This window comes from Phoxinus phoxinus (genome assembly GCF_949152265.1).
Source record: "Phoxinus phoxinus genome assembly, chromosome: 1".
Lineage (NCBI taxonomy): Eukaryota > Metazoa > Chordata > Actinopteri > Cypriniformes > Leuciscidae > Phoxinus > Phoxinus phoxinus.
This window is the reverse complement of record NC_136876.1, coordinates 40,682,324-40,708,390: the sequence shown is the minus strand read 5'-3', so window position 1 is coordinate 40,708,390 and position 26,067 is coordinate 40,682,324. Positions and strand designations below refer to the sequence as shown.

Below are 26,067 nucleotides of genomic sequence, written 5' to 3'. Positions count from 1 at the left end.
ACATAACAACATGAAAGCACACCCCAGCAAACACAGAGCGTTGGCACAACGTAACCAGCCTTCTAACAACGTTTTAACACCATGGCCAAAAGGTTGCTATAACTACGTTGTGTGGTGAAGGTTGTTACAGCGTTGTCACAATGTTGACATTGAACCACCGTTCAGGGCCATTGCTTAAGGTTGTGCCTGTGGTGTCTGGACAACCACTGGATGACATGTGTACCCGTCACTGCCCTAAAGCGCGAAAATCAGCCTTTTAAATTTCAACCGCCCGATGGGTCATCTCATTCATTATCAAGCAAGGATACGTGAGAATTGCGTTTAATTTACCTCAGCTAAAAAGATACGTAATTATTCAAACACAAACTACAACTTCCTTTAATGTGACATTTATGTGAACATCTTTTTGTGAGGTGATTATACATCTTGTAATTATAGAGAAGATGAAGAGATCAGTCTAGAATGCTAATCATTTCAATTTCAAAGACTGCGCACTCTGTATAAAAGATAAAAGTCATAATCATGACATTAAAATATGAAATTATGTGATAACGTCAATAATGACATTAAAATATTGATGATATAAAAACTAGAAAATTATGACAAAAACTTACATTTCTTACATAAAATTGCTTTTTATTTCTCCAAACAATCAGTAACAATATTCTAAATGGATAGCAACTAAATGTTTAATTCAAGATTTTTTTTTTTTTTACTTATCTGAGACGTTTTATGATCCAAAGAGCCAAAAGTGGTTTTACAAATTGCTCATTATTTACATATACACAATTACTGAGAAGAATGAGTAAAATATGTGCAGATATTGTCAAACTCATACTGAAACGGTGACATTTATGTGTTTTCTTCTAAGGACTGATGATACATTCTTGGATCAGGAGCGTCTGATCGCACACAGCTTGTGTGGGGACGGATTCAACGTGATTCCGACTATTCCTTTGAGATCCAGATCATCTCCAGACACTCCAGGTGGAGTTGTGAAGCGGTAGCTCTGAAGGAGGGAAGTGAAGAACAGGAAGAGCTCCATCCTGGCCAAACTCTCTCCCAAACAAATCCTTCGGCCTGAGAGAGAGAGAAGAGAGAGAGAGAGAGAGAGAGAGAGAGAGAGAGAGAGAGAGAGAGAGAGAGACCTTTAACACACCTTTATTTATACTTTATAGACATTCCTCATAAACATCTATTTTCTCAGATGTACATGAATAAATACACACTCAACAACTCATAGACGTAACAAAATATTGAATAAAAAATTACAATCATTATTTAGACAATTTTTTTTTTTTTCAAGTCACAAAAACTCATAAATTTAACACCAGCTCATTTTCATAATCCACTGAGCACAAAACATCATTCAAAGCCCAATTTCAATAAATCTGTCCATATTGTTCATTAGCTTAAAATACGCAAACTCTGCCTTGATTCTAGTTGCTATAAGAGCCTTTAAGACCACCTCAGGACCTACATCCCCCTCTCCTTTCAGTTTCCTTTTCCTCGTTAACCATATTGCCATCTTTGCTCCTCCAACCACAAAATTAATTAACGAGAGTTTTTTCCTGTCTGATGCAACATATTTTGGTCCAAAAATGAAAAATGCATTATTAAAACCTACCCCAAAATCTCTGACCCACCCATCTAAGATCTGAAACAAACCTCTTAACCTCAAACAATTTAAAAACAAATGATCAATTGACTCTTCAGTGCCACAAAAAGGACATTCTTTCCCTACAGTGGGGTCAATGTGTGCCACGTGCCTGTTTGTAGCTACCGCCCAGTGCACAACCCTCCATTGGAGATCCGCCGTGCGTTTCTCTATAGGAGGTTTGTATGGGGACTCTGGAGAGCATCCTCTAGGGGACGAGTCTGGCCCGAACAAATCTGACCACTTTGTCTCTTTACAGTCTTTGAGCACGTTATAGTGGGATACTTTCACGCAAATGTTGTACAGTGACTTTTTTGAGACAGTCTCAAAGCCTTCCAGCACAGGAGTCCTGAAATTTAGAAGAGAACCTTCCTCCGGCTCTTCATCCACCGCTGCTGAAACCTCCACTTGAGGAAAAAGACTCCCTCCGTTCTGTTCAGGAACCTCATTTTCCTCTGGGCTTTGTCTGAAGACAGAAGGCAATGCGGAAACAATTCCATCCATGATCCTCTTTATTATCCTTATGGACTTGATGCCTGTCTTGTTGCACATCTCCTCTGGACTTTTCCAGTTTTCACCAGTCTTTAGGTCAGCAATTCGTGTACACCCCGCCCTTGCCATTACGTTCTGAATGCTTCTGGGCTCCAGTGCCGGTGCTGGTATCAGCGGGTTATTAAAAAGAGGTTCCTTCTCTCTCCAGAGTCCAATATTTGTGAGAACCCTCTTGACCTTAAAAGTTGAAGTCCATGCTCTCAAAACTGCCTTGTAGAAAGGGGAAATATTCTTCAAGTCCATGTTGGCCAATTTGATCAAAAACAATTGCACATCATACTTGAAAATGTTCATTGTCCTCAACACAGCACGCGCTGTATCAGCCCAGCACGGCTCCGCATACAGCAATCTTTGTGCTGCTTGAAGTCGGAATGTCTTTATTCTGTTTTTAATGTCCATCAGGCCTTGTCCACCCTCTTGAATAGGTAGGAAAAGTACTGCAGATTTTTTCCAGTGCTGCCCATCCCAGAAAAAGTCAATTAGCTTTCTTTGCAACTCTTCAACCACACTTTCCGGGGGATCCAGAACGTTCATCTTGTGCCATAATGCAGATGCAGCCAGATGATACCCTGCCCCTATACGATAGCTGGGGCAGCACCCACGACCATCGAGACAACCGGTCACACATTTTCTCCACCATACCATCCCAGTTCTTCTGCCTATACTGATCTGTTCCTAAAAACACCCCCAACATCTTCAAACCCCCTCTTCCCCATTTAACTCCCCCTGGAAGCACAGGAGGGGTCCTTCCCTGCCAATCTCCTAATAAATACCCTTCACTCTTTTCCCAATTTACTTTAGCTGATGAAGCCTTTTCGTAAATATTTAAAGCATTTGTTAAATTCATTATATCTGTGTCACCTCTTATAAAAACAGTGATATCATCTGCATAGGCCGAAAGAGTGATTGGCCTGTCTTCACAACCTTTCACTAGAAACCCTTGCAATTTCTCCCTAAGTTTGTATAGTAAGGGTTCAATTGCTAGAGAGTACAGCAGCTGCTGTCCTGACAAAGGACAGCCTTGTCTTATACCTCTCTGTACTAAAACTGGACAACTTAGCCCACCTCCAACTTTTAACAATGCAGAGGCTCCAGTGTATAACAGTTTGATCCAAGAGATAAAATTCTCACCAAAACCAAAAGCTTTAAGAGTTTTAAATAAATAAAAATGATCTACTTTATCAAAAGCTTTCTCTTGATCAATTGACAGAAAACCCACATCCTCATTACCAGCATTTGCTAAATTCATTATGTCACGCACAAGAAAAAGATTGTCCATTATTGTTCTTTTTGGCACACAATACGTTTGAAAATCATTGATGACATACTCTAAAAATTGTTTCAATCTGTTTGCAAGACACTTGGCTAGAATTTTATAATCAGTACACAGTAAAGCTACTGGTCTCCAGTTCTTTAACAGTCCAAGGTCACCTTTTTTTGGCAATAAAGATAAAACCGCTCTTCTACAACTAGTCGGCAGTTCATTTTTTCTATGAGAAAATCTAAAAACATCAAGCATATCATCTTTTAAAAGAGTCCAGAATTGCTTGTAGAATTCAGAAGGGAGTCCATCAATGCCAGGGGACCGGCCATTGGAAAGTTTCTTTACCGCCTCTGATATTTCGTCCAATTGAATATCGGCATCAAGCCATTGTCTCTGATCATCGGTGAGCTTTGGCAAATCTCTTAGTAGGTTGTCCATGCAGTTAATGTCACAGTCTCTTGCTTTGAATAAATCAGTATAAAAGTTATTTGCATGGTTTCTCATTTCTTTTGGATTAGTAGTTAAAGTCCCATCTGGTAGTTTCAAATGTAACATAAGTTTTCTGTCTCCTTCTTTCCGCTCCAAGTTGAAAAAAAAAAGAGCTCAGAGCATCTATTTCTCGTATTGAGGAAAAACGGGCTCTTATCAAAGCACCTTTTGCTCTTTCATTGAACAGGGACGCCAAAACAGTCTTTTTTTCTCTTAATTGATCCACTTCTTCTGAATTTTCTTCAATAATTCCTTCTTCGATTTCAGTTATTTCTCTCTCAAGTGATTTAATAGTGTTCTTTACAAGTCTATTTGAGTGGGCTGTATAGTTCTGGCAAAAAAATATTATTTGTGCTTTTCCAATCTCTCACCATTGCACTAAGTCTTCGTATTCACTTTTTTGCTCTTGCCACTTAGACCAAAATAACCCAAACTTTTCACAAAATATAGTCATGTAATAGTTTCAAATTAAAATGCCAATAATAGCTAGAACGCTGTGACTTTTTTAAACTCATTTCAATCATGCACAAATGATGATCAGTAAAACCGTTTGGAAAGATGTTAGCTTTTAAAACTCTATTGGAATTATTTTTACTTACATAAAACCTATCCAACCTCGCAGCACTAATATGTAGCGACAATGACTGCTGCTGTGCGATCAATGAATCCCAATCAACAAACAAACAAACAAAAAAAAACATTCTGTTTAACTGTTCTGCTGACCAAGATGTTCGAACAAGCCACGATTGTCTTCTTAACATCCCCCTCTCTGGAATGTGCGTACATACAAAGAGACACGTAACATGACACCCACGTGCCTTCCCCAAAAAAGCACACACACACCAAGAGACTTTATTCAACAGAATCATATTTAAGACCTTAACAAATGGACTTAATATTTTTCTGTGTTGCCATTTATGTGTCATGACAGATTTGGGATTTGGTTACAATTACAGCATGTATTAATCAAACCTTAAATGCCTATACTAATGCATAATAATGTAAACTTTGTATTCTTATAATCTTAACTGATGTGTTTGATGTCTCTGTAATTCTCTAAACCTAACGGAGTCGAATTCTGATAGCAGAATGCAGCAATGTACATTGTTGTACACATTTCATATTTCTGGAGCCGAAAGGTTTGTCACACACTTTTGTAACCCAAGCCAGAAGGGGGTCTTCTCGACAAGACAAAGAAAGGTTCCCGCTCCCATATCACTGAAGGTGATTGGCTACTCGCGCCCAAGAAGGCGGGAGCCATACATTCTTTAAAAGCCAAAGCTCCCCCAAAATCTCTCTCTTGCTACCCGACCTCGTCATGTGAACAGTCTGCGATCGACTCCTCTGGAGTCCGTCTCTTTTTATTTTCTTTATCTAAGTTTCTTTTGTTTCATTTTCAAATTCTCCTTGGTTCGCCTTCACCTAAGAGTGAACGAATTTAGCTTGAATTATTCCTTCAGCAACTTCACTTTCAAGAAGCCTTCAAATATCCCGCAATCTGCGCGCCCCGAAAACACGAGAGCACGCGCCCTGCTCGAGGATTCACGAGAGAACGCGCCTCCGCACGAGAACGCGCGCTCCCCGGGTCCAGACATACACACAAACGACTTTGCAAGTATTAACTCCCACGAGTTTTAATGTTTTAAGGTTTGTTCATTGTTGGCTCTCAAAGGTCTGTGATTTTGCTATTCTATGATCATTCGTGATCTACTTTCTCTTTCTCTCTCTCCCTCAAATCGCGAACGCACGGCGCGCATCACTCTTACGAGTCATCCTCTCTTTCATTCTCTCTCACTTTCTCGCTCTCATCTGTTATTCGTTTTGCCTTGTTTGTTCACCTGTATGTTATTGTGGTGAAATGCAAAGTATTGCGGTGGTCCTTGTTTGACCACAAACCCCACAATTTACCCCACAATCGTGAGAAGCTTTAACCCATGTATATTGTTTACTGTTGGGTGTTTCTCCCTCCATACATCAGATAAGTCATATTTTCTCATAATACTGCTTAATGAATTAGCAGACTGAGGATACGGTTCCTCACCATTTCGGTCTAGTGTAAAATCTAAGGTGCAATTCCAGTCACCCCCAAGAACCATATACGAGTTATCAAATTTTTTTAATTCACTAGATAATTTTTTTTTTTTAAACACCCTTTCTGCTCCATTATTTGGCGAGTAAACATTTATGAAAAGAAAAGGAAATCCCATTAACTCCACCTGTACAATCAAAATTCTGCCCGTATCGATCTCATAAGAAGATATATTAGTCATATTAAAGGGATAGTTCACTTTAAAATGTAAATGCTGTCATCATTTACTCACCCTCAAGTTGTTTCAAACCTGTATTAATTTATTTATTCTGCTGAACACAAAGAAAGATATTTTGAAGAATGTCAGAAACCAAACAGTAGTCTGTACCCATTAGGAAAAAAAATACTATGGAAGTCAATGGGAAAAAAACTCACTGCTAACGATATATATTCTAATATATACATTTGCAACTACATGTCAACTAGAGTATAAGTAGACTGTTAGGTTAGGGTTAGGATAATAAGTAGTTGCAAAGTTACTTACAGACAGTAGAATGTCTGTTGGGGAGCATTAAAATAAAGAGTTAGCAGATATTAAACAGACAGTCGACTAATACTCTAATGAGACACATTTAGTTGCAAAGGTACTTACAGTTAGAAGTTAGATAGAAAGAGAGAGAGAGAAAGAGAGAGAGAGATCAAATGTTTATTTCTTCAAAACACTGGGTGTTTAGAGTTGAGTATACCTGCAGAAAAGGGTATGAAAGCATCCCTCTTGACAAACTGGCCCTTCTCATCTAGGAAGTGTTCTGGGTAAAAGCTGTCCGGTTTCTCCCATTCGCTTGGGTCCTTCAAAACAGACGTCAGCAGAGGAACTACAGTGGTACCCTAGAAAATGGAGAAAAAACAATGGGTAACACTTTAGAATACTGTATCTTACTTACTGCTTAACTAATAAGGAATTATTGAACAACTATAGGTAATTCTTCATTAACTTTATTCAGGAGGTATGACATAATTCATTAGTTATTGATTAACAAACTGTTACTTAACACAAATTATAAAATTCGATTATATACTGATTAGTTAACACATCTTCCTTAGTTAACAGTAGTGAAGAAGTAGTTAATGAAGAATTACCTACACTCAAAAAAATAAATTGTTGAATGAACATGATTTAATCGTATCACCCATTATGCATCTAAGCAAGATTTGAATATTTTATTTGAACACAATATTGGTTTGTAAATTGAACATGATTGTAATATGTCAATGCAACTTCTTTGCAACTAATTGAATCAACATGTTTGTATTGTGTTAGACTAATCAAATGTATTCTCATTCACTCAAAGCACAGGAAAGCAGAATCACCAAAGGAGAAAATCTAATTTTTAAGTCACCATTATGGAGATCGGTGTGTGTTTTAGTTGGGCTCTTCACCCTTAAATTATTAACTTTAAGTTTTGTTTGGCTGCTGTACATAAGTTATAACAGCCAGATGAACAAATAGGAACGGTGATCTCATGGTGTTGGTTGTGTATTAACATAACAATTATTTCACAATCATTTAACCTGAATCACTGAACTCATATAGAGTCCAATTTATGATTTAGGTTTATTTTATTAATTTTAGCTGCATAATATGTTTAGCCTTTTCAATGAAATTAAACGATCAAATCAATAAAAATAAAAAATATATATACACTTTTCTTTTTTAGGCACACACAGACATCAAGATTTAACGTATGAATCTCAGCAATGGTGAGAAACAGATCACCTCTGATCATAAGCTCATTATTTATTCATGCAGCAATGCATGATGGGAGCTATGAATGAGTTTTGATTGGTTGATTTGACTGCAACATGCTTTATAAATGTCACCATTGTTGAGATTCATACACTGATTATTGATGTCTGTGTGTGCCTAAAAAGAAATGTGTATATATATATTTTTTTATTTATTGATTTGATCGTTTTAATTTCATTGAAAAGGCTAAACCTATTATGCAGCTAAAATTAATAAATTAAACCTAACTCATAAATTGGACTCTATATGAGTTCAGTGATTCAGGTTAAATGATTGTGAAATAATGGTTATGTTAATACACAACCAACACCATCAGATCACCGTTCCTATTTGTTCATCTGGCTGTTATAACTTATGTACAGTAGCCAAACAAAACTTAGTTAATAATTTAAGGGTGAAGAGCCCAACTAAAACACACACTGATCTCCATAATGGTGACTTAAAAATTAGATTTTCTCCTTTGGTGATTCTGCTTTCCTGTGCTTTGAGTGAATGAGAATACATTTGATTAGTCTAACACAATACAAACATGTTGATTCAATTAGTTGCAAAGAAGTTGCATTGACATATTACAATCATGTTCAATTTACAAACCAATATTGTGTTCAAATAAAATATTCAAATCTTGCTTAGATGCATAATGGGTGATACGATTAAATCATGTTCATTCAACAATTTATTTTTTTGAGTGTAGTTATTCAATAATTCCAGTTATGCAGTAAGATACAGTATTCTAAAGTGTTACCAAACAATTTTCAAGATGCACATGGTATCTTTTAGGCCTAAATATTTATTCTTCTGACTGACCTTCTTGATCAAGTATCCGTTGAAGTGAACATCACAGCTGGTTTTATGAGGGAGATTCATGGGCACTACGTTGGCCAGTCTCTGTGTTTCATGAATCACTGCATCTGTATACGGTAAGTTCCTCCTGTTGTCCACCACTGGCTGACGTCCACCGATCACCCGGTCAATCTCCTCATGAACTCGATCTGCATTATGGCATATTTTTGTGTTTTACGAATCAATTGAATTCAGCTGATGTGAGAGAAGAAGAAAAAAACTTCACAAATAAACATCAGCATGGGAACAAACACTTTAAATGACTGTGTTTTTACCCTGTATATGAGGGTATTTGGCCATGAGCATCAAACCCCAGCGCAGAGTCGTTCCTGTCGTGTCAGTACCAGCAGCAAACAGATTTCCCACCGTCATAAGAAGATTCTCCTGGTGAAAGTGCGTGTCTTTCTTGCAGGATTGCTGACAAGTACAAATCCACAGAGCCCAAATTTATACTTTTTATAAAATACTAAAGAAAAAAAATATTACAAAGTTCCTCATTGATTAAAATACATTCAAAACGAAATAAATTAGAAAATGAAAACATTGAAATTCATTTACACAGCAAAATTCCCAGTGTTAAATTGTCACTGCTCACACAGCAAAATCCCCAGTGTTAAATTAACGCTGCTCAGTGTTTATATGAGTCCACACTCAGAGAGTGTTAAATGAACACTGAAGCAGTGTTAAAGTTAATGAGATAATTAAGTCATTAATTGAGTTATGATTGACCATTATTGAAGACACCTGATGTTAACAAGCAGAATCACTGAAGGAGAAAATTAATGTAAAATTGTCACCATTATGGAGATCAGTGTTTAGTTTAGTTGTGCTCTTGACCCGTACATTTTTTCTTTAGAATTTGTTTGACTGCTGTAATTCAGCAATCACAGCCAGATGAACAAAGAGAACAGGTTAGTTGATTGAGTTGGTTGTTTTTTTAACATAATCAATACATGGCCTGAAGCACTGAACTCACCGAGAGCATAATTTCTGAGTTAAGTTTACCTTATGGATTATATATATTTTTTTTATTTAACCTTTATTTAACCAGGAAGTCCCTTGAGACAGAATCTCTTTTCCGAGGGAGACCTGGCCAAGACGGCACACCAGTCACAATTTAAATACAAATACAACATAATCAAAACATCCAAACAAGCATCACATAAAAAGGAACAGGTCACATATGACAGTTACATTTTTGAGTTATATGGCATTTTAACATGGTCTTAAATTCTCTTAATGGGACTAAATCATTTAGATGTAGCAAGTTTTGCAAATTATTCCAAGACCATGGCGCAAAGTAAAAGAAGGCTTTCTACCCCAGCTCAGTAAAAACCCTTGGAACCTGGTAAGAGAGCCACCTGGTGGAACGGAGATGAAAACTGCTGGAATTCTTCTTAAGAAGATCACATAAATATGCCGGCAGTTTACCCAACATGGCCTTGTATAGAAAAATATACAAATGAAATTGTCTACGTAGACTTAGTGACGTCCAACCAATCAGTTCATACAACGTACAATGATGAGTACGGGAACCAGAGTTAGTTAGAAAGCGCAGAGCACTGTGATACACAGAATCTAAAAAGTGAAGAGTACTAGAGGCAGCATGCATATAAACAATATCACCATAGTCCAAAACACTTAAAAAAGTAGTCTGCACAAGTTTTTTTCTATCTAACAAATTGAAACAAGCCTTATTCCTAAAAAAAAAAACCCAGTCTTAGTTTCAGTTTTTTTACAAGCTTTTCCACATGAACTTTAAAAGAAAGTTTGTTGTCCAGCCAAAAACCTAAAAACTTGTATGATGAAACATTTTCAATTAAGTCCCCATTTAGTGTATTAATAATTATATTATCTGGGGATTGGGAACGAGCCCTTGAAAACGTCATAAATTTGGTTTTCTTAGTATTTAGCACTAACTTAAGGTCATGTAGTGAGACTTGAAGGTGTTGAAAGGCTAATTGAAGGTAATTTATGGCTTGGTTCAATGAAGGGGCAACTGAGTATATCACAGTATCATCTGCATAAAGATGCAGTTTAGCAGTTTGCACATCCTTTCCAATATTATTTATAAATATAGAAAATAAAATAGGGGCTAAGATCGAGCCTTGTGGAACACCCTTGGAAATCTCTAAAAAGTCTGATTCAAGACCATCTACAGAAACACATTGCGTTCGTTCTGTAAGATAATTCTTGAACCAATTGATAGCTGTGTTTCCTATTCCAATGTTAATTAATCTATTTAGCAATAGTCTATGATCAACAGAGTCAAATGCCTTGGACAAATCCACAAATAAGGCAGCGCAATGTTGCTTTTTGTCCAAGGCATTTATAATGTCATTTAATAGCAACAAAGTTGCTGTAACAGTGCTGTGTCCAGCTCTAAAACCTGACTGTACATCAGTTAAAATATTATGCTCTGCCAAATATTCTTTTAATTGACAGTTTACTTGAGCTTCCAAAATTTTTGCAAGAATAGAAAGTTTGGAAATTGGCCTATAATTATGAAGATCTGAAGGGTCGCCACCCTTTAGCAAAGGAAGCACATAGGCTGCTTTCCATAATTTGGGAATGAAATTTGTCTGCAGACTACAATTAAAAATATAGCTGCAAGCAGCAATCACCGGGGCCAAGCGCAAGCAAGACGACAAGACATGCCAAAGTGGCTGGGAGTGTGAGACCAACTGCAGCTAGGAGCAATTGAAGACATTTAAAGATGAATTGTGGCAAAATGGTTGAAAAATCACATACATTAACTAAAAATATGATTATCACTTTCGACCAATAGGTGGCGCAGTTACGAAACTGATGTGATGTGGTCAGAGTGAAGTGACAATGACACATGCAAAGTTTGGTGTCAATATGTCAAGGTATTGCAGATATAAAGCCTGAATAGTAATTTTGGCATCATGCCTAAACTTTGCCACTGTGGTATACGAAAACGGTTTTGTCTATCGACACGAAATCCATAACTTTTACTCGGCACGGTCTGGAGATGACACGATCCGATTTTGGTGAAAATCGGACGTTCGGTCTAGGAGGAGTTCGAAAAAGTAGGTTTTAAAAGAAAATAAAGATGGCGGACAGGAAGTTTGACTGACTATGGCAAAATTGGTATCTATGTTTTCAGCATAACCCAAGGAATCTATTAAGATCAGTGTCATTAAAATAGGCAAATGTATGCAAAAGTTATTAGCATTTTTGGAAATTTAATTATAACTTTTGACCAAAAGGTGGCGCTGTCTTGAAATCTTTTGAGTACCTTCAAGGCCTTGTACTGATGACCCATACTGAGTTTCGTAACGATACGTTCATGCGTTCATAAAATACAGCATTTTAGCACATAATTCAAAATGGCCGACAGCCAAAATGGCCGATATGGGAAAATTGGATATCAGTCAACTCAACATGACGCACTGAATCTAACGAGACCACTTTTGTGATTTTTGGACATTTGGTCTGAATCCGATAAAGCGTTGTGGAGATACGGCCTTACGTCTGTTTTTGCAAGCGCTACGTAAAATTTATTTGCGCGGTATTCGAGAACGGTAATTCGAATCAACTTGAATTCCATAACTTTTGGTCGTCAAGGTCTGGAGATGATCTGGTTCATTTTTCGTGAAATTCGGAGCAACGGCCTAGGAGGAGTTCGAAAAAGTAGGTTTTTCGGAAAATTCAAAATGGCGGGAAAACTATTATGACGGAAAATGACGTCATAGGGTGCAGTCGAATCGTCATGAGCTCAGGAATCAGAGGAAAAAAGAATTTTGTTTCTAGCCCTTGTGGTTCAAAAGTTATTAGCATAAACATGAGTGAAACTTTGGACAGCTGGTGGCGCTAGAGGGAATGAGTTGGAGACTCCAAATTTGCTATGGTGATAGTTCAGGCTGTCCTCTATCACTGTGCCAATTTGTATAAGTTTCCCGCAAACGGTTCTATAGGCTGCCATAGACGCCCAGTCGGAAGAAAAAGAAAAAAAAGAAAAAGAAAAAGAAGAATAAGAACGGGAACAGATACAATAGGTGCCCGCACCTTCAGTGCTTGGCCCCTAAATATATGCTATAGGATTGGCTATAATTTCAGCTGCAACCTTCAATAAGAAAGGTTCTAGATTGTCTGGTCCTATTGATTTTTTGGGGTCAATAGCTTTAAGAGCAGTACAGACATCCTTTTTTAAAATGGGTCTAAATACAAAAGTTTCCGGTAGTGCTTCAGTGCTGGAGTCAGAGCAATGATCATTTGATTTGGACTCATTCAAAGCACAGCCAACTGATACAAAGTGATTATTAAAATGTCCAATTATATCAATTTTGTTTTTAATTTCAACTGAATTTACAAAAATATGTTGTGGAAGACCTGAAAAAGAATTGGAACCAGACAGAGGCTTAATTATAGCAGCACTGTCCCTTGTAGAGTATGCCTTTTTAACCTTTTAAATTGAATCCAAATGATCAAATCATTTACAAAAAAACAACCTTCTTTTATTAAGGGTATAGTGAAAAGAGTTTCAGGTAGGCACACTCTGACATCAAGAATAAGCATATGATTCTCAACAATGGTGACAAAAAGATCACCTCTGACCATAAGCTAATATTTTATTCATGCAGCAATGCATGATGGGAGCCATGAATGAGATTTGATTGGTGGTATCCAGAATGCTTTATAAGTGTCACCATTGTTGACATTCACAGGGAGATTCTTGATGTCTGTGTTTTAATAAAAAAAAAAAAACAGTTTTGTATGTGTTTAAGTTATAAGAAAATATTTGGATTACATTGAGAAAGTTAAAAATATTCTGCTTTTCAAGGACAGTGCTGCTATAACTAATACAGTAAATGAAATTTGTAAATAGGCTCTATATGAGCTCAGTGATTCAGGTCACACTATTATGAATAATGATAATGTTGTATAATGCTACCCGCCGCTCTAAACGCCCAGTCCTTAAAGCCATGTGCCACACTCTTATTTTTCTTCTCCTTTGTTCATCTGGAGACGTTGAGCGCAACCCTGGCCCGAAAACACCTAGTGTCTTCCCTGAGCCCCAGGCAATCTCTTTCACTGACTTCTGTGATCGTAAAAGCCTTGGGTTTATGCATATCAACATTAGAAGTCTACTCCCAAAACTAGACTTACTTACAGCTCTTGTACATTCAGCCAACCCTGATATATTAGCTGTATCCGAAACCTGGCTTAGGAAGTCTGTTAACACTACTGAAATAACAATCCCCAACTATAATATTTTTCGGCAAGATCGAGTTGCAAAAGGTGGTGGAGTAGCAATCTACTGCAGAGATAAACTACAGAGCTCAGTAATTTTGTCCAGATCTGTACCCAAACAGTTTGAGCTTTTACTTTTAAAAATTCAGTTATCTCGAAATAAGGCCATTACTGTTGCTGCCTGTTACAGACCTCCTTCAGCCTCGTGCAGTGCCCTCGACTCCATATGTGAACTTATTGCTCCACACCTATCTTCTGAGTTTTTATTGCTTGGTGATTTAAATTGGGACATGCTCAACCCCCCAGTTATTTTACTTTCTAAGCTAGATGCACTTAACCTCACACAGATTATAAATTAACCTACCAGGTTCAATCTCAAATTAGCGACGAAGGGAACGCTCATAGACGTGGCTTTGACTAACTTGCCTTGTAAATATACCTCTGCTGTTTATAACCAGGATCTTAGCGATCATTGCCTTATTGCCTGCGTCCGTAATGGGACTGGGGTCAAACGACCACCCCTCATCTCCGTCAAACGCTGTTTAAAACACTTCAGCGAACAGGCTTTTTTAAATGACCTGAACGCTATTTCCTGGTTGAATATTAATCTTATACCGTCAGTGGAGGATGCCTGGCTGTACTTCAAAAGTGAATTTCTCTTTGTCCTAAATATGCATGCTCCTTTTAAAAAGTTCAGAACGAAAGATAGATACAGTCCGTGGTTCACCACAGAACTGACCTCGCTCAATCAACACAAAAACACTCTGTGGCGTACCGCGCTGGGCTCAAACAAGCCCAGCGACATGCAACTTTTTAAAGAAGCTAGAAACCGATATACTCAGGTAGTTAGGGAGACAAAGGCTCACTTCTTTAAACAGAAGTTTGCTGCCTGTTACACCAACTCTAAAAAGTTTTGGGACACTGTAAAAATTCTGGAGAATAAAGTTATCTCCTCCCAACTTCCTACAGCCCTAAAATTTGATAATACTGTTACTGTAGATAAGGTTAAGATATTGGAGAACTTTAATAAACATTTCACTGAAGCCGGCCTTGCCTTTCATCTGGATACTCGCCCTCAAGCTAGCTGCCCTACAGTCACAACACCCCTGTGCCCAGCCCCCTCCATACATTTTTCCACACACTTTTCCTTTACTCCTATCCAGGTAGCCGATGTACTGAATGAACTGCAAAGGCTAGACCCTTACAAATCAGCTGGGCTGGATAATCTGGACCCTTTTTTTCTAAAATTATCTGCAAATATTATTGCTGCCCCCATTACCAGTCTATTTAACCTCTCTTTCTTATCTTCTGAGATCCCGAGAGATTGGAAATCCGCTGCAGTCATTCCTCTGTTTAAAGGGGGAGACACCCTCGACCCTAACTGCTATAGACCAATATCCATCCTACCTTGTCTTTCCAAAGTTCTTGAGAAACTGGCCAATAAACAAATTGTTAGTCATCTGGAATCCCACCGTACTCTTTCTGCTATGCAGTCTGGTTTTCGTGCTGGTCATGGCTGCAACACGGCTACCTTAAAGGTTCTGAATGACATCATATCCGCCATTGATAAAAAGCAATACTGTGCAGCCGTTTACATCGACCTGTCCAAGGCTTTTGATTCGGTTAATCACAGTATTCTCATTGGCCGACTCAATAGCCTTGGCTTCTCCCATGATTGCCTTGCCTGGTTTTCCAATTATCTCTCCGACAGGGTCCAGCGTGTTAAATCGGAGGGCCTGTTGTCGGGACCTATGCCGGTCTCTATGGGGGTGCCACAGGGCTCGATTCTTGGGCCGACTCTTTTCTCCCTCTACATCAATGATGTGGCTCTTGCTGCTGGTGACTCTCAGATCCATCTTTATGCAGACGACACCATCCTGTACACGTCAGGCCCTTCGTTAGATACTGTGCTTAAAAATCTTCAGGAGAGTTTCAATTCTATTCAATATTCCTTTCAAAATCTTCAGTTATTATTAAACTCTGGTAAAACTAAGTGTATGCTTTTCAATCGTTCGCGGCCAACACCTGCTTGTCTACCTAACATCACTACGCTGGATGGGTCTGAGCTAGAATATGTTGATACATATAAATATCTAGGTGTCTTGTTAGACAGTTCTCTCTCCTTCCAGCCGCACATTAACAAACTAAGATCTAAAATTAAATCTAGAATTGGCTTTCTTTTCCGCAACAGGGCCTCTTTTACTTATGCTGCCAAACTGGCTTTGGTGAAAATGACTATCATTCCAATGTTTGACTTTGGTGATGTCATTTATAGAATTGCCTCAAATTCTCTGCTGAAAAAACTGGACGTTACCTATCATAGCGTCATACGTTTTGTTACAAATGCTCCTTACAACACCCACCACTGCGAGCTCTATGCACTAGCTGGTTGGCCGTCATTAACTGTGCGACGTTTAACCCATTGGTATCAACTTATTTACAAGTCTTTGCTTGGTAAAGTCCCGCTGTACTTAAGCGGTCTAGTTACTATTGCTGTACCTACTCGCAGTTTACGATCTAGTAGGTATATTGCCTTAGTCACCCCGAAAGTCTGCACAACATTCGGCCGCCAATCATTCCAGTTTTCAGCTGCCAATGACTGGAATGAATTACAAAAAACTTTAAAACTTGAAAAACTCATATCACCAGTTGCTTTTAAACTACTCCTTTCTGAACATCTGACCGATCTATGTACCTGTTAATTGCCTCCAATCTTTTCTCTTTTATGCTATATCCGCTTTGCACAGTGGATTTTTTTCACCTGCACTACTGTCATACTTGCTGAGTTTCTTGACTTATTGGTAGATATATTTTAATAAGATACATTTTATATATCCAGTAAAATAATTATTTTTAATCTTAAAATACTCTCGCTAAGTCTTAATTATGTTGCTTAACAGACTCGCATATATCTCATCCTGTTTTGACCCTATATTGTCCTATTGTGTTCACTGTAATTTGTAAATTTGCACTCTTGTTCTGTGTATTTATTATGTAACATTGTTGTCTTGCACATGTTTTGCCTTATCTTGGCCAGGTCGCCGTTGTAAATGAGAATTTGTTCTCAATCGGCCTACCTGGTAAAATAAAGGTAAAATAAAAAAAAATAAAAAAATGTTAACTATTTGATCACCACATGTTCACAACCATCACCATATCACCTTTTCTCTTTGTTCCTCTGGCTGTTATAACTCACATACAACAGCCAAACAAAATCTAAAGCTAATACTTTAAGGGTCAAGACCCCAAGTAAAACAAACACTGATCACCATAATGGTAACATACCAATTAGGATTTTCTCCTTCAATGATTCTGCTTGTTATCATCAGGTGTCTTCAATAATGCTCAATCATAACTCAATTAATCACTTAATTATCTCATTAACTTTAACACTCTTCAGTGTTCATTTAACACTCTCTGGGCCCTATTTTAACGATCTGAAACGCAAGTGTCAAAGTGCAAAGCGCAAGTAACTTTGTGGGCGGATCCCGGCGCTGTTGCTATTTTCCCAGCGGGATAAATGACTCTTGCGCCCGACGCAAACCTAAAAGGGGTTGGTCTGAAGTAGCTTCATTATTCATAGGTGTGGTTTGGGCGTAACGTGAAATAAACCAATCAGAGCGTCCTCTCACATTCCCTTTAAGAGCAGGCGCGCTTGTTCCGACGTTCTCGTCAGGGCCGTAAAACACAGAGAAGTGACATTGGGGATGATGGGAGAAACCCACCCAAATTAGCTTCGGTTAAACAGGCGTATAATTTGGGTAGTAAATGTGTAGCCTAATCTAGTTTTTTTTTTTTTTTTTTTTTTCTAGATAGATCTTTTTCACATCTTCACGGACACAACAATGATTTCCCTCGTGTGTTAATATTTTTCCTTGTAGGCTAATAATGTATGATTTGCAAAAATGAAAACTGCTGCATCTGTTTATATTAGAGAATCAAAGTGGATGCGCGTTAACATTATGGCCAAGCACGCGCCCTTAAAATACCATATCATTAACGCGCAACGCGCCACTGTCTTTAGACTGTTTTTTTCCTGGTCAGTGGCGGAATTGCTTTCTAAAACTCGAAAATAGCACCATGGAAGTTTTGCGCCGGAACACGCCTCCTCTTTGCGCTGAACCGCCCCCGCGAGCGCAAGTTCATTCCCTAATTTACCTACGTGCGTCTGTGGAGGGAAAAGTCCGCTGTGCGCGGGTGCAAAATAGGAATGATACATGCGTCGGTGTTCAAAGTCAATTGCGCTGGGTGCAAGATAGGGCCCTCTGAGTGTAGACTCATATAAACACTTGAGCAGTGTTAATTTAACACTGGGGATTTTACTGTGCAGGCTACGTTTACACGTGGACGGCTATTTTCATAAACGGACATTTCACCCCTCTCCGTTTTCAAAAATAACATTGTGCACACCTGTCAGTTTTCAGAGAAGTGTTCGTTTACACGAACCCGTGTATATGCCGTCTAGACCATGCCAAACCTGTAGGTGGCAGTGTAACGAGAAGCTCAAGCCCACGTTAGCCAATAAGAATCCTGAAAATAGTAATAAGATGCCTAAAACTTCCGCTGAATCCCGAGCCTCCCAAGTCTTCCTGACTCTGAGAAGACGACGATGGCCAAGTCCCGCTGCGGCCGGAACGCCATCGAAAGCAGCGCGCTTCGTTCTCGCAGTTCCCACAGCAGAGGTGACTGGAGGAGTATATTTTACAGCCAACGAGCCCGTTTTACAACCCGCTCGCCTGTACCCAAACGCCGTTTTCACTGCGACCCAGATATATATATTTATTTATTTTATAAATGTATTATTATACCTCAAAAAGATATGTGTTATGTGTGAACCGGCCCCATATGAACACTGTAAGCGCAGTGTCAATGTATCAGCCCAATCGGGTCTCCAGGTCCCTAGTACACAGCAACCAGAGCCCAGATACCATTCCACCCCTAGCCATGGGTCGAATGGTAAATAAAGCATAAATAAAGCATGGGAAATGATCCCGGGTGTGTCAGAATGGGTGTTGAACATTATAAAGCGAGGCTATTCACTGCAGTTTGCTCGCAGACCCCCGCGCTTTCGAGCCATGGTCAAAACTACGGTGAAAGGCGAAGTAGCGCATCTACTTTGCACCGAGATAGCGAAACTGCTGAAAAAAGGGGCCATAGAAACAGTTCCTCTGGCACAGAGCGAGTCGGGTTTCTACAGCTGGTACTTCCTAGTACCCAAGGATGGCGGTCTCAGACCCATCCTGGATCTCAGGCTTTTGAACAAAGCTCTTATGAAGTGAGCGTTCAGAATGCTCACGACCAGACAAATCCTCACGCAAAATTGCCCGAGGGACTGGTTTATTTCAGTGGATCTGAAGGATGCATATTTTCAGATACAAATAGCGCCCCGTCACAGGCCTTTCTTGAGATTGACCTTCGAGGGTCAGGCTTATCAGTACACCGTCCTTCCGTTCGGCCTGTCTTTAGCACCTAGTACATTTACGAGTGCATGGACGCGGCGCTCGCTCCCCTGAGACAGCGGGGCATACAAGTTCTGAACTATTTGGACGACTGGCTAATTCTAGCGCAGTCAGAGGCGGAACTGATGGCACACAGGGCTTTACTTCTTAGCCATCTAGAAGGCTTGGGTGTCAAAGTCAATTAGACCAAGAGTTCACTGTCTCCCAGCAAGAAAATCTATTTTCTGAGAACAGATTTGGACTCGGTGTCAATGACAGCACGGCTCACGTCACAGCGCGCTCTGCGAATACAGCGCCTGGCGGCGTCATTCAAAGTTGGCAATGTCACTCTCAAAAGTGTTCAGAGGATGCTAGGTCTCAAGGCCTCAGCCTCAGCAGTGCTTCGGCTGGGCTTGCTTCATATGCGCCCACTTCAGCACTGGCTGAAAACGTGCATCCCACGCCAGGGGTGGACCTCCGGTCATTCATGCATCAAGGTAACCCAGAACTGTGTTACAGCTCTAGAGCTTTGGAAGGTGACCGACTGGTATCAGTCAGGCGTAGATCTGGGGGCGGTCTCAAAGCTGAAAGTAGTCTCGACAGATGCCTCCAACTCAGGTTGGGGCGCTGAAGACTGAAAAATTGACTGTTTAATGTTATTTTTTAGTATTATTTTTCTTTATTAATTTTCTTTATAATTTCATAATGTATTTTGTGAAGTCAGACTATGTTTGTACATGTGTACTGAGCAGAGAGCTGGTAAAGTTATATTTAGCTTAAAGGTATGCAATGTTCACTTAGCGGAGATGTTCCAATGATGATGATACTTCAAATGTGTACAGTTTGTATGTTCTTTGCAAGAAAATGAATGTTTCAACTGATGCAAATGTACCATTTGTATAACACTAATGTATACACCACTAATGTATACACTGAAGAAATAGTTTCTTAATGTGGATAGTAGATTGACCATGTGCATTAGGTAGACATTCCATCTTTAAACATAAGCAATATGTTTTTCTACCTTACAAGGAAGTTGTAAGTCTCTCTGTGATGTATATAAGCTGAATCTTACTGTACCAACTCAGAGAAGCATTAAGGCATGATGATGGGGTGAGAGGAAGGAGGAAACATAGAGATTATGGGGTAAGGAAGGAGAAACCCAGAAACCATTTACATCTAGCATGATGGGGTGAGAAGATAGATAATGGGGAATAGAGAAATCTAGAATGAAGACCTCCTCTCATGTAGCCTTATTCTTATTTGCCTGTGTTTCTCTCTGTCTGACACATGACACATGTTCAAATAATAAATCTCTTGGCAAAATATCAGGTGTAGCTTCCGTGATTTAACAATTATGGGGGAAGCACGATTTTTAGAATCTACAGTTGGCGTCACGAACGAACAGGATCGCATCTTCAGGCATTTGTCTCAGTCATTCCAGGTAAGACTTTTTCTATTCTAAAAAGTTTAAGTCTGCCTGATGATTTGAGACATTGACTGAGACTGCTTAAAAGAACTGTGTTATTTAAAGTACCAGATGTGTTGCCAAAGAATATATGTGTCAGACATAAATTAAAACAATTAAAATTAAGGAAAAATGGAATTAAATTAAGTAATTCAATTTAATTTGACTTATTAAAGTTTTTCTGAAAAGTAAACCTCTAAAACTATTTGATATGCTGGGATGGAGATGGATCTTTTTTAGAAAGAAGACCATTTAGTCGAATATTTAGAATTAGCTGTAAGACGATTAAGCAATTAGCTTGTTATAACTGGCAGGTGGTCGGAATATGGCGGGACTGTAAAAAAGATCCCTAAAATATTTCCAACACACCAAAGAATCGTTTCAGAAGGAGACGAGGATAGTGTGACAAGCAGTGATTTATAGCGGTTTATAGTGGCGGGTCTGTGCTTAGTTAGTGCAGTGCAGTATATAGAGATACCAAGAAACCCTAAAACGTAAATACGCAGAGGATTGAACCCTTAGAAGAAGGGTATCAATGAAAATAGAAGCTAGAATTGCGGGCATTCTTATTTTGACCGTAAAGCTGTTCAAATATTTGAGGTTACTGATCTGAGTTAAACTTAAAAAAAAGAAAATTCAAAGAAATTAATCTGAGATAAAAAAAAGAAGGAAAAAAAGAAACTGATTTGAGTTAAACTGAAAAGGAAGGGAAAAGATAACTGAGTGAGAAGGGAGTAGCAGCCCCTTCCTTTGGAATCTATACCCTCCTTTAGACACAGACACACAGAGATATAAATAGAAAGCCTGTTGCTTCTCTAGTATACACAGAGAGTGGTAAAATGACCGAAAGTAATTGTATAGCAAAACATTATCTTCGGGGTATTTGAAGAGAAGAACAGAAACAAGCTGAGCTTTTGAACATAAATTTCTGGTGTTAATGTGGGTTTAAAAGTAAATAATTGTTTACAAAATTTTAGTTTTTGTCTGAAAAAAACAAGAGATAAAAAATAAGATCATAAGATTAAAGTTAAGGAATTCATTTGAGGAAAGATCTATGATAATAGTTGTATAGTTAATTGACAAGTAGAAGTTGATGAAAAATTATAGATAATAACTCCAAAAGAATGTGAGTTGGAAAATATATGAGGAAATAATTAAACAGAGATGTTTATTTGGAAAAACATGTAATTTCTGACTGAGTCAGAGTAAAAAGTGAGTAGAATGAAATTATAAAAGTTATGAAAATGCAGAATTACTCTGAGGCATTCTGGACTTTCTTTCAGTCTTTCTCTCATTCAAAGTCAGTTAGATTCTGATATTTGAGCCTGTGGCATAAGTAACAAGCTATTCATAGTAAAGCACAGTGTCTCAGTTGGAGATTATAGACACAGAGATTTTAAATTAATTATACATTTAATTGGGAGTTAAATGTTTTAAGAAAAGATAATCTACCTTGAATGATAGGTGAGCATTTTTATTTGTTTATCCCATGACCAGTAACTTCTTTGTCTCATCTTTGTCTTCACCATGTACAGGGCGGATGGTACCGGTTATTGATGTAACAGAACATTACACTTAATGGACGGTTGTAATAACTAGATTCACCGAGTATAAACTCAGCATTGATATATTGATGTTTGAAGATGTCTAATGGATTTTGGTGATTAAATACTGTCATTAATTTGTCTCCATATGTTTATACTATTAGGCATTCCAAATGGCTCTGATGGCTCTTGAATGAACTTTCCTGAGCTCCAGAACATACCTGTTAAAATTTCCTAATGGGAAAGAGCGGTTACAGTGAGCATGAGGTGATTTCTCAAAGACGGGCAAGATTCTCTAATGGCCAACGGAGGACTTCCTAGGCAGGGTGTCACCGCCACTGGGCACCAACCCTGAAGGGGGGTGTTTATGTGAGATGGGTATGGTTGAGCAGATGTTTGTTAGGCCAACAGCATCATCGAGGGTTACAGCAGTCTGCCCAAAAATGTGAGCTCTCCAATGCCTGATCACCAGAAACCGCATTCCTTGGATGTGACAAGTGTCATAACTTGATACAACTATGCCAGGGGGAACACCCTGGGGAAAGGAGATTATTTACAAAAGAGCTGATGGGAAGGAGTTTTCAAGAACTAGCTGAGACCATGAGGGTGATTGTCTTTAATTCTGTGGAGACTAAAATAAACATTGTTAATTTAGTTTAGAAATATAATGTTATTTGCCTTATGGACAATATTGTCTAAAGTTTTAGATCCTGAATCATATGTGAATTAATATGTCTACCATAGTTTTCACTTTTGCAGATCATTAGACATGGCATTTGGACAATTACAAGACATGGTGTTGTTAAAGATGAAGATTGTTTTTGTTAACTCAAGAGAAGTCTGGATAACAGGGGATAAATAAATTCATTATTTAAATTAAAGATAACTTTAGAAATGTTCCTTTGATAACAAATGGATAAAACCGTGAATGGGACATAAGGAGTGAAATAGGAGATTTTACACATGCTACATTACTTACAAAACACAACCTCACAAACAATGAACACCCGCTTACTGATTTTCAACCCTAAGGGATAGGATCCTTTAACATCAACGTTTATTTTTGTTTATTATTTTGGAGCCGGGAACTTGAAGTAGTTAAGTACTTACTTAACGAGTCAAGGCATCGGTGAAGACTTATTAGTCTTTTCTTTTCTTAGATGATTGGGGTACATTTTAAATGCTTACACATAGACGTTAAAGACACATAGTATACGGGGACATAACATGGGTTGGGGTTATTTGTTTGTTTTGTTTTCCTTTGTGTTTTTCCTTTGTGTTTTCCTTTTGTTTCCATTGTATCTTTATTTTGTTTATTTTGTTTTTCTATCGTATCTTTCTTTGGTCTGCTTTTCCTTTTCCTCACTATCGCTTCATTAGGTGGCCACTGGTGGAGTGAAGGTGTGGAACTGACTGTCGTAGTTCCAGTGGAGGGAATGAAGACTGAAAAATTGACTGTTTAATGTTATTTTTTAGTATTATTTTTCTTTATTAATTTTCTTTATAATTTCATAATGTATTTTGTGAAGTCAGACTATGTTTGTACATGTGTACTGAGCAGAGAGCTGGTAAAGTTATATTTAGCTTAAAGGTATGCAATGTTCACTTAGCGGAGATGTTCCAATGATGATGATACTTCAAATGTGTACAGTTTGTATGTTCTTTGCAAGAAAATGAATGTTTCAACTGATGCAAATGTACCATTTGTATAACACTAATGTATACACCACTAATGTATACACTGAAGAAATAGTTTCTTAATGTGGATAGTAGATTGACCATGTGCATTAGGTAGACATTCCATCTTTAAACATAAGCAATATGTTTTTCTACCTTACAAGGAAGTTGTAAGTCTCTCTGTGATGTATATAAGCTGAATCTTACTGTACCAACTCAGAGAAGCATTAAGGCATGATGATGGGGTGAGAGGAAGGAGGAAACATAGAGATTATGGGGTAAGGAAGGAGAAACCCAGAAACCATTTACATCTAGCATGATGGGGTGAGAAGATAGATAATGGGGAATAGAGAAATCTAGAATGAAGACCTCCTCTCATGTAGCCTTATTCTTATTTGCCTGTGTTTCTCTCTGTCTGACACATGACACATGTTCAAATAATAAATCTCTTGGCAAAATATCAGGTGTAGCTTCCGTGATTTAACAATTATGGGGGAAGCACGATTTTTAGAATCTACAGGCGCCCTCTATGAAGGCAGGCCGACATTTGGCCTGTGGTCAGGCCAAGAGAAGTGCTTGCATATAAACTATCTAGATATGAAAGCGGTCGAGAACGCTTTGGGGTATTTTCTCCCCTTCTTAAAGGGCCACCATGTCTTAGTCCGCATGGACAACATGTCGGTGGTGTCCTACATAAATCACCAGGGCGGTCTCAGATCACAAAACCTTCACGCAAACCAACTTGGCAGAACGGGCTCCTCCTGTGGTCTCAGCACAACCTGCGCTTGCTGAGAGCGGTGCATGTGCCAGGCTGTCTGAACATGGGTCCAGACATGCTGTCCAAGGACAGCGTTCCCCCAGGGGAATGGTTTCTTCACCCTCAGGCAGTCCAGTCACTGTGGGACATTTTTGGCAGAGCGGAAGTCGACCTCTTCGCGTCACAAGACAACACTCATTGCCCAATGTTCTTTACAAAGAACAGGGACGCGCTGGCCCATGACTGGCCCAGCCGCCCGCTCTATCTGTTTCCCCTGATTATGTTGTTACAGTAGCACACATGCATGTGCTGAAGTATTTAGCAACGAGATTGTCACTGCATCAGCAACTACAGTTACTGCGTTTAAATAAAGCAACGGGCAGCATAACATCAGTGTTTCTCTGCTCACCTTTGACTGAAGCACAGGCTCTACTCTCCAGCACAATGGTGACCCACAAAACTAATGAATTAAACTAAAATATCTCTCCTGTATCATCTTGTGCAAAACACATAAAACACTTCAGTTGAATATTTACTCTCTTTATCAGTTATTGACTTCGCATAACTTTTTTCTATGAACTTTTACTAATATTTCAGTGAAATTAACTTATTTTGTATAGTAAATCTGACTGTTAAATTTGACAGAATATTGCTGTTTTTCCTTGATTTTACGGTAATCTACTGGCAGCTGGGGTGCCAGTAAAATGCTGTTTTTCTACAGTTTTATGCCGTAAATTAATTTACAGTTGATTACCGTTAAATTACACTTCACTCTGTTTTTTTTTAATTGATACATTTAACCCTTTAAACCCCACTGCAAAATCTTCAGTTTTAAATGAACACTTGTATGTCCACACTACAGGGTGTTGGAGTAACACTGAAGCAGTGTTGAAGTTAATTATATAATTCAGTGATTAATTAACTGATGATTGAGCATTAGTGATGAACACCTGACAAAGACAGAGGAACAACAAGAAGATACAAAAGCGAAACACAAGAACTACAACTTACTTCAGCAACAGAAGACATGAAATCTCTGAAGATCTCAGCAGAGAAGGATTAAACAACTCTAAAAAATAGCATTACCAGCTTCACTTATTATTAACCAGATTGACTTAATTCATTTTTTCATACGTCTACTGAAATTCCTATTGAAAATTAACAGAGGTTTAGATGTTGTTTTGTTTCATTTGACATTACCATTATGGGGATCAGTGTATGCTTTAGTTGTGCTCCTGACCCTTGACTTTAACATTAGTTTTTGTTTGGCGTCTTTAACTGTGTGTGTATAAGACACATTTGTTGTGGCAGAAGCAAAGCCAACA

General features: G+C 38.5%; 1 protein-coding gene across 1 annotated transcript in view; it reads right to left on the bottom strand.

Annotated features, from left to right (window-relative positions):
- LOC306995642 (cytochrome P450 2K1-like) overlaps positions 1 to 26,067 on the bottom strand; it is a 38,727-nt gene continuing 12,660 nt past the window's right edge. Inside the window, exons 6-9 of the mRNA XM_079607422.1 lie at positions 8,917 to 9,058; positions 8,606 to 8,790; positions 6,738 to 6,879; positions 1 to 1,080 (exon numbers count right to left, since the gene is read on the bottom strand). Coding sequence (XP_079463548.1) covers positions 893 to 1,080; positions 6,738 to 6,879; positions 8,606 to 8,790; positions 8,917 to 9,058 — 657 coding nt within the window. The 3' untranslated portion in view covers positions 1 to 892. The remainder of the gene's footprint in view (positions 1,081 to 6,737; positions 6,880 to 8,605; positions 8,791 to 8,916; positions 9,059 to 26,067) is intronic.